General features: G+C 32.8%; 2 protein-coding genes across 4 annotated transcripts; both read left to right on the top strand.

The window, feature by feature from the left end:
* Positions 1 to 768: 768 nt before the first annotated feature.
* LOC11441440 (uncharacterized) lies at positions 769 to 2,493 on the top strand. Its single transcript, XM_003610470.4, has 3 exons — positions 769 to 968; positions 1,734 to 1,961; positions 2,075 to 2,493. The coding sequence occupies exons 1-3, from the start codon at positions 813 to 815 to the stop codon at positions 2,294 to 2,296; spliced, it is 606 nt and encodes a 201-aa protein (XP_003610518.1). The 5' UTR covers positions 769 to 812; the 3' UTR covers positions 2,297 to 2,493.
* Positions 2,494 to 2,650: 157 nt separating this feature from the next.
* On the top strand, positions 2,651 to 7,969 carry LOC11444186 (rho GDP-dissociation inhibitor 1). Of its 3 annotated transcripts, none has more exons than XM_024781779.2 (6): positions 2,651 to 3,374; positions 5,089 to 5,248; positions 5,357 to 5,423; positions 5,952 to 6,170; positions 6,454 to 6,578; positions 7,662 to 7,962. In XM_024781779.2, the coding sequence occupies exons 2-6, from the start codon at positions 5,141 to 5,143 to the stop codon at positions 7,731 to 7,733; spliced, it is 591 nt and encodes a 196-aa protein (XP_024637547.1). In that variant the 5' UTR covers positions 2,651 to 3,374; positions 5,089 to 5,140; the 3' UTR covers positions 7,734 to 7,962. The 3 variants fall into 3 exon arrangements, with proteins under 3 accessions (XP_024637547.1, XP_024637546.1, XP_003610517.1); XM_024781778.2 differs by lacking the exon at positions 2,651 to 3,374 and adding an exon at positions 3,400 to 4,689 and having other exon boundaries at positions 7,662 to 7,969; XM_003610469.4 differs by lacking the exon at positions 2,651 to 3,374 and having other exon boundaries at positions 4,696 to 5,248; positions 7,662 to 7,969.
* Positions 7,970 to 9,088: the final 1,119 nt, after the last annotated feature.

Here is a 9,088-nt window from a genome sequence, read left to right as displayed (position 1 = left end):
TTTTTTTTTTAAATTTCTGTCATAATTAGTCATTAAGCACACGAATTAAGACTAATTAATGTTTGGTTTAATACAGATAAATGTTTCAACAACTTGGACAACCGTGGACATTAAAATGAGAAGTTGGAAGCTTAACCACCACAACAACTTCAAATCTTGATTATAAATTGAAATATATTATATATATAAATATATTACATTTTAATTTTATAAGAGGAAAGAACGCATCATTTTTTTCTTTTAAAAAGAGAAAATTATTGTTAAATATAATATTTACACAATAATAATAATATACACATCATATTTTTTTTTTAGAAAATCTACATATTATATTAATATTAATATATATGCAAAACAAAATCGATTTCCTGTCATTAAAATATAGCTGTTAAAATATTAATATACATATTACATGTCAGTTTCTTGTCAAAAAAATATTACATGTCAGTTTTTTTAGTTTTTAAATGAACGAGTCATCGATTAAATCTGATTTAATCCAGTTAAATAGCTATATAAATTTAATCTCAAGACCGAGTTATCTAACCGAGCCATTCGAGTTAATCCGGTTTAGTCTTGCGGTTCGACCAATGACTCAGTGATTCGACCATTGACCTATTGACCCAGTACCCCTGTCGAGTCGATGACCGAGCCGAGTTTTAAAACTATGATTGTGAGGATGTTTTAAATTAAACAAGTTTGCAAAAATAATTAATTAATTTTTTTTTAAGAATAGAGAAAAATATTGAAAATGGAAGAAATTTTATCCGAATAAATGAATTAAGAATCTAGAGGAAAACTAAGCGCAGGAAAGCATGGGAGCAATTGTAAATCTAGTAGGAGGAGTTCCGTCAATCCTAAGCAGGTCACGTCATCGTTCCGTTGATGAAAAATGGAGTTGCTTACACCACAAACTCAATACCAACCGAAGCAGATTCACTTGCCTCTTCTCAGATAACAACAAAAGAGAGGTACGGTACCTATTTCATATTCATTCAGTCACATATATCAATTTAACAACCCAACTTAAGTTTTTTTTTTTTTTTTTTTTTTTTTGTTGCTGCTAATATTCAAGCCTTTCACCGTCTCCTTAATTTTCCTTATCCTTAGGCAATAACCAAGTGTTTTAGGGATGAGTCTCACTTAGTGAACACTTGAGTATTGTAATTTGTAGTAGCATTTCATGAATTGTTTGTTCCTGATAGCAATTCATTTCTTTATGATTAGAACGAACCTATTCTCATATATACTATGTTGATTTTTGTGATTTCTGACCACACTCATCTCTATTTATAATAAGATACAATTTTCTTATTTAAATCCTAATTTATGATTCTAATCCTAATATAAATATATGGATATAACACTTTCTATATGCAATTTATTGTCTCAATGATCTTTGGAAAATACCTTTCTTAACTGAACTTGTTTGGTTTGTTATTTATCTTAATTTATTTTGTTGGCCTCTTAATGTAGAACATAATTAATTTTCATGATAGTAGCAAAATTGTATCATGCACTTTAGTTTGCGAAAGACAAAAATAATTCTCACTATCAGTTTATACTGATCTAATTTTGGGGTCATGATAATTAATTTATCACTGAAATATATTTCATATCTTGTGATGATGGGCCGCATGTATAGTCTCTGGTACGGGGGAATTAAGTGGGAAGAAAACTGAATTCGAGATGTGAATTCTGAGGGAACTGAAACTATAAGTGAATTCTGATTGCAGGATCAAGCTAGAAAAGCATTAGAAGGTGCATTAAGTGGGAAGAAAATTGAGTTTGAGAAGTGGGACAAAGAAATCAAAAGACGAGAAGAGCTGGGAGGTGGAGGTGACGGCGGTGGTGGTGGAGGAGGCTGGTTTGGGTGGGGTAGATGGTTTGGCTGGTCTAATGATGATAACTTTTGGCAAGAAGCAAAACAAGCTAGTCTTACTATACTTGGCATCGTTCTCATAGTAAGAAATTTTCTCATAATCCTTTCAATTCTTTTGCTGCAAGTTCAAAACTCATTAATATTTATTATAAAATAAAATAAAAACGATTTCACCTTCTCTCTCTTTATTTGCAGTATCTCCTAGTTGCAAAAGGTGATTTGATCCTCGCTGCCATCATCAATCCATTGCTGTATGCACTTCGGGGAGTGAGAAATGGATTTGGTCTCGCAACAACAAAAGTCTTGAAAAATACTTCAAACGGTGATCAGCCTGATTTTGATGGCTCTTTGAAGAAGGAAGGCTACAAAAGTGCTTCTGCTAAAGAGAGCGTTGTAAGAAAATGGGGTAGTGATTAGTAGATTATTTGTTTGTCACAGGTTAGGCACCATTCCTTTTAGAGCATAGTGTTATTTATATTACCCCTCATTGTTGGTTCTTCATCACCTTATTATGCTCCATGCTGTATGTTAGTAAGGCGATTATTGTTGTAACCCAAAAATGTTTTTTCTCCCCTTGGCATCTGAGTGATTAATTTTGGTTTTCTCCGTGGTTATCCCGAGAATTCAGTTAATGTGCAAATTATCCTCTACAAGCTTGCAATTGGTAAGGAAAATTTGTTTCTCCATAAAAAGAGTCCAGAGTTATTGGGTTAAACGGTGGTTACTTTTAAATTCATTATTAAGAATCTTGATTCGTTTTCTGTTGTTTTATCAAATTTCATTGAGAGACAACATGAAAGCTCCAGATCAAACAAGAAAACAGATTACTCTTCAGGCTGAATACACTATTGTGGTGTACAAACGAAAACAAATATTTGAAATATGGAATACAGTGTGCCAGAACTCCGTCTGTTATTCTATTCAGAACTGAACTGAGGAAAGCAAATACACAAATTCTGGTTTTATATATGAAAGATAATGCTAAAAATAAGGAAACAAATTCCTAAAGTCAGAAGATTCTCCTAATATGTTACATTAGGAATCAACAACTTATTTGAATTGCATAAATCAACAAAAGGTTGATTAATTCCAATATTAAGCCATAGACACATCAGCTGCTTAATATTTGCTGTTATGGCGTACACTATTTGTTACACAAGAAAGATGGCTGTTGCTTCATTTCTTTGTAAATCTATATAAGGTATTTTCTTCTTCTTTTCGGTTCTTAATTTGTTAATCATCTGGAATAGAATCCTTACATTCAGTAGTTTGTGATTGAATCAACTGTTAATTTTCTTTTCATCTGAGCTGTGTCAGATGATCTTAACAGCTAATATTTAAGACCATCTTCTGCCTCTATGGGTTATGTTTTGTCTACCAACCACTGGGCTTTCCCCAGGAACAATGATAAACCAGATAAATTGAGCTGTCCTGAGAGCTGGAATTTGCTTGTTTTGAGGCATGACATTTTTTTTAAAGCCACTGCATTTTGAAGGTGAACTAATTCACTGGTTTCCTTACTGTTATCATGAACAAGTCTATCAATAATTTTTAAACTGTTTGGTGAAGGTAATGAATGATTTTATTCTTTTATAGCAATATCTAGCATTCTAACTTTGGATCACATGGTCATAGAGAGCTAGAGGAGATTCCAATATCTTGTCATGAATCAATTCTCTCATAAGCTTAAGTTAATCAAGGATAGATATATGAATAGATTTTATATTTGATACCATGTCTAAATTTTTGAGATGCTAAAACTGGCTACCTGCATTATTATTATTTATATGTTTCGAATGATAACTTTGTCTCTTGTACACTTTATAATTTAGGCCAGTGCTAATATGCTAGGCTGATCATGAAGTTGTAAAACGTTCTCTCTCCAATCTGTATTACCAATTTACCAGCTAGACCACAGAAAACTGCTATTTATTTTTACTATTATTGTTCTTTTGTGTTTTTGTTAAGATCATTTTGTTAAGAAGCAAATGTAAAAGAAACGTGTATTGTTGCAGCAAATGCCTGAAATGGGTAAAATCTTACGAAATTTATACGCATACATTACATATAGACATAGACACAATGATATAATTATATCAAATTTCAATTTAACAAATTTTGTAACATCGTAGGGTAGTTGAATGCCTAAAAGCTATACTGAAGGGATAGTTGATATTTTTCGGTTACTTATGCAAGAAGAGAAGGAAAAAAAATGAGGATAAAAGAAAGAGGAGAAACTATATAACAAAAGCCACCCATTGCATTATTAGTGACCATGATGAGCTATCTGTAGGACGATTCTGTAATAGCAACGTGCATTCCTTGATGCTCATTATTTTTTCCAACCAAAACAATGGACCTGATGATATACTCGAGCTACATTCACGTTGACCAATAATTTTATTGGATGATTTAATAACTAACAATCCTTCCAAAAAGAATTATTGAACTTTTTATTTTTTTCCTTTGAATAGCTGGCAATCCATTCATTGTTTAATAATTTTTTAGCAAAATGCCAGAACGTGAGATTGATGCGTGAGACTGTAATCAGTCTCCTACAATGATGAGTGATTTTTTTATCGCCAAAGGTTTTTTTATCCACTGTTGAAGTGTGTGTTTCATTGGGTTGTGCATATTTTTATTTTTATTAGGGACCTACATTGAACTCAACGGGTCATATTGTTTAGTAGAAAGAAAAAAAAGAAAAAGATAAAAGTAAATGTATTACGTAGTTCTTTCTATATTGGGTTTAAAATATAATAATTTTTTTTTCCAGCAAGTGCTACAAAAGTGATATTCACGATGACTAGGTAAGTCTCCCATATTTTTCGTTCAATATTTGTGTATTGCGGATCACCACAAGACCATTTCTTTCTCTCTCCTTCTTGCCTTCTTGGCATCTTTTCTTGCTGCAACATTAATCCTCTAACTTTTCTATTCCATGTTTCAATCTTCTAGGACTCTTTAACGCATTCTTTTCCCTTCCCAACACAACCATTTTGCACCTTTTTATTCTTATGCTAGTTGAAACATAACATTAGCTTCTATCTAGTGGCTTTGTTTTCTTGCTTCTCTCTTTGTTGCATTGAAGTATAGCATTGGCTGTGCTTTTTCCCATCTGGTTTTTTCCACCTTTGATGTCTTTGAATATTGGAGTGATCTCGAAACTCCAATAGCAAAAACATGGATTCTGATCGTGAGATATGCAGTGATCATGAAGGAAGTGGCAATGAAAAAGGGAAGGGGCAACTCAGTAGGCACATGAGTGACAGTTCTGTTGCTGCCACTGAGGACGATGATGATGACGTTGATAAGAAGATTGATGTTGGTCCTCAATTCACTTTGAAAGAGCAACTCGAAAAGGATAAGGTTCACTTTTCTTTTTGATGTTTTTTTCTTCGAAAAATATCCATGCTTTGTTCTCATGTTAATTAATCATTTATGCATTTGTTAATTGTTTTCTTCCTGAGTCCTTAGGATGATGAGAGCTTGAGGAAGTGGAAGGAACAACTTCTTGGAAGTATTGACATTAGTTCTGTTGGAGGTAAATTTATTAATTACTCCTTCAATTGCTTCTGCTTAACGTCAGATTAATGATTCAGTTTCAATATCTGTTTGTCCATTTTATGGCTACAAAATGAATACTCCTATCATGAATTTTAGACCACAGGTGAGGAAGATTTTTACTAGTCACTCAAGATTGTGTCTAGTATAACCTACGAAGCACCGACACAATATAAGTATAACCTATGAAGCATTGACACATACACCAGACCCGACCTGACCCTGACGATGACAGGTCAGGTGATAATTTGATAAAATGAATTAAACGAAAGTAATCACGTGTGTAGGTCTTGTATTAGTGTCATGTCGAACACTTGACACAATTTGATTACCATTGCTAGATAGAGTATAACTCATAACCTTACTAATTGTCAAATATTATGTAAAACAAAACAAACAACACTCATTTCAAATTGTACGTTTTTCTTGCCTCGTACTAGCTAATAAAGATATCTTTGCCAATTTTTTTTACCTAACTTTCAATATTTTTTGTTATGAATTATAAAAGAAACTCTGGAGCCAGAAGTGAAGTTCCTGAGCCTTGCTATAAAATCGGGCGATAGAGATGATATAATTCTTCCGGTACCAGAGACAGGAAATCCCGAGGGTTTATGGTTTACTTTGAAAGAAGGTTCTCGTTATAGGCTGGTGTTTACTTTCCAAGTAAACCATAATATTGTTTCGGGTCTTAAGTACACCAACACTGTCTGGAAAACTGGCATCAAGGGTAAGTACATTGGTTTATTACTCATTTTTTGGATGATTAAGTTTAGGAGAATGCTAACCATTGCCCTTGGGGCATTGGATAAGGGGATAAAAATAGAAATATAGCATTGGAAAATGGTGAAAAATGATAAATTTAACTTTTTAAAAGTCAAAATGTTGTTAAAAACAATGCAAACATGCTACTTTTGGCTTCCTTAACCATTGCCCTCAGGGCAATGCCCTCAGGGCAATGGTTAGCAAGACCCTTAAGTTTATAGTGATCTTATTGCTGAGGTTTGTTGCAGTTGACAGCACTAAAGAGATGATTGGAACATTCAGCCCTCAAGCAGAGCCTTACACGCATGAAATGCCAGAAGAGACAACACCATCTGGTTTATTTGCCAGAGGGACATACTCAGCTAGAACTAAGGTACTACTTTCTTTTATCTATAGCTATAATGCTTGCTTGATTCCTGATTCTTATGATGTAATTTGTACTATATAAAAGTAATATGGCAACAATGAATATGATGTCCATTGATGGTATTGAGCTGTATAGATGCATAATATTATGAACCTTGGTTCTTCTACATACATAATATTATGAAATGCCACTAGTAATATTATTTAACCTTCTTTTCTATTTTCCACACACAAAAAATTTCCGATTTTCATTTATAAATCCCTCATTTTAGCAATTTTTATGAACGAATTAACAAATTTTTAAGGCATTAAGCTAAAGAGAGATGCTATATATCGCGAAGGAAGTTTCTCGCGAATTTACAAATTGCTTACATGTTGTTTTGTAAAGCGTTTGGTCAAACTTTCAGCCCTTATTTCCGGAAATCATGGGAGGGGTGAAGGTTAAGTTGGAAATTTTTTCAAATGTCTTCACAAAATTGCAATTCACTATTAGTAGCATGTCGCTAAGCTAAATTGAGAAAGGAAAAAAGGCATCAAGCTAAATTGAATCTGTCATTAATTTTATCTTGATTTTCTAGAAGAACCAAAGTTTTGGGACATGAATAAAAATTTAAAAACACCAAAGATTAGGAATAGATCAGGGAGTACCTCTTTGGTGTGTTAATATAATTTCTTTGGCTTTTTCAAAAAAATAATCAGTTTGAAATCAACTATTATTTGAACATCATAACACTGACACTATACGTGTGTATCTCTATCTCTCTCATACTATTTATCCTCGTCACTTTACACACAAAAGTACATGACACATTTGACCTCAAACTGTTGATGCCAAAACATAATTTCATTTTAAAAATAAATTGAGCACGAGTTAATGTCTTTCTGGCAGTTCGCCAACGAATACTGAATATTTTTTCTGTGGATAGCCAATAGATGAAGGTTCTAGTAATAAGTTTGTTGACAGATTTCATGTGACTTTCCATTTTGTTTCAATCAACTGAATATTTTTTCCTTTCATTCCTACAGTTTTTGGTTTGGATTATTTAGTGCATTGCTTGACTTTCCATTTTGTTTGTGGATCTTATTTCAGTTTGTTGACGATGACAAAAAGTCGTATTTGGATATCAGCTACACTTTTGATATTCGTAAGGATTGGCTTTAGTTAGGGATCAATCAACTGAGACCTTTTCCAAGAGTGATATTGTTTAGTTTAATCCAGTAGTTGTTGTTTTTTTTGCATGAAATCTCTTTCAGTGTTTACTTGTTGCTTTTCCAATGTTTATTTGACCTGAGACCAGTAATCTTAACAATGAGATAGGATTTTGAGGAAGAATCGAAGTGATATTCATTTGGCAGATAATTGTCAATAAAATTGAATTTGCCTCTTTTAATATAGAACTGTGCTCTCAGCTACTTCTCATTATGCTCATTATAATTACTAATAAGTTGCATTTTTTGTAATGACACTTAAGCATGATGTGTTGCTCTCATTAGAGCATGAAATTTTCAGAGGGAAACTATATCCTACGGCCGCGGTCATTTAAATTGTTTAATCATATCATATTGGTCATCTAAAGTTTCTTTGTTTGACCTAGGTCTTTTAAATCTCATTACTTCCACATTGTTATCTTTTTTGTCACACATTCTGTTATAAAAATACACATATCTGTTACGTGGCTGACATTGATCGCTTATCCCATGCGTGCTCCTTTCTCATCTTCTATGCGCAACTCTTGTCCATTTTAAAACTAGGTGAAACCATTTGTGTCAACTATTGCACAAGTGTAAGAAGATGAATAAAGAGAATTTTCTATAATATTTTCGTACATTGGGAGACAAACACATCTAGAACTACACACTGCACAATTTATTCATATATTTTTCCAATTTTCAAAATACACAACGATTGAAAGCATGAGGTTGAGGAGTTTTGTTTGGTTCGTAATTCATGGCAAACAGAAACAGGTGACTAACAAACAAAAGGGCAGTATGCAATTGGGATATTATTCTTGTAATTGGTGTAGAGATTGACTAGAAACTATTGTGCATGTTTTTAGTGACTGCTCCTTGGCGTTGGAATTTTGGATTTATGTAGTTCCTCTAGATCCTTACAACAGATTCTTTAACTTGAATTTGTATCAATGGCTCGATCTTAACATTGTCTGCAATTTTGGTTGCGCTTGCGCACTACTAATTATTCATTGATCGTGATTTCATACTGAATTCATCCTCATACGCATTCATCTTCATACGCTTTGTATTGTTTCACATTTTATTTCTTTGCTATATATTCAAAAGTCGCATTAGTCTCGTAATTCTCACACAAGTCTCAAGACACTCTCGTCTTTCCTATATGCTTGAAAGTTATAATTTTAAATATATATTATAATTTTTTAAATATCTTGTAAATATTATACATTTAAAAATTTATTTTTTCTTCCCTAAATCACACGTAATCGTATTTCTTAGTTGTGCTAAAATAGAAAAGATTAGTAGCCACCCTTAATATGTACACTC

Source organism: Medicago truncatula, chromosome 4, assembly GCF_003473485.1.
Source record: "Medicago truncatula cultivar Jemalong A17 chromosome 4, MtrunA17r5.0-ANR, whole genome shotgun sequence".
Taxonomy (NCBI): domain Eukaryota; kingdom Viridiplantae; phylum Streptophyta; class Magnoliopsida; order Fabales; family Fabaceae; genus Medicago; species Medicago truncatula.
This window is presented reverse-complemented; position numbering and strand designations above follow the sequence as displayed.

Excerpts from the sequence above, each read along its gene's own strand:
- LOC11444186 (XM_003610469.4), top strand. The coding sequence starts at position 5,063 with ATGGATTCTGATCGTGAGATATGCAGTGATCATGAAGGAAGTGGCAAT. Across the intron at positions 5,249-5,356 it reads AGCAACTCGAAAAGGATAAG|GATGATGAGAGCTTGAGGAA; the intron begins GTTCACTTTTCT and ends CTGAGTCCTTAG. Across the intron at positions 5,424-5,951 it reads TGACATTAGTTCTGTTGGAG|AAACTCTGGAGCCAGAAGTG; the intron begins GTAAATTTATTA and ends GAATTATAAAAG.
- LOC11441440 (XM_003610470.4), top strand. The coding sequence starts at position 813 with ATGGGAGCAATTGTAAATCTAGTAGGAGGAGTTCCGTCAATCCTAAGC. Across the intron at positions 969-1,733 it reads CAGATAACAACAAAAGAGAG|GATCAAGCTAGAAAAGCATT; the intron begins GTACGGTACCTA and ends TTCTGATTGCAG. Across the intron at positions 1,962-2,074 it reads TACTTGGCATCGTTCTCATA|TATCTCCTAGTTGCAAAAGG; the intron begins GTAAGAAATTTT and ends CTTTATTTGCAG.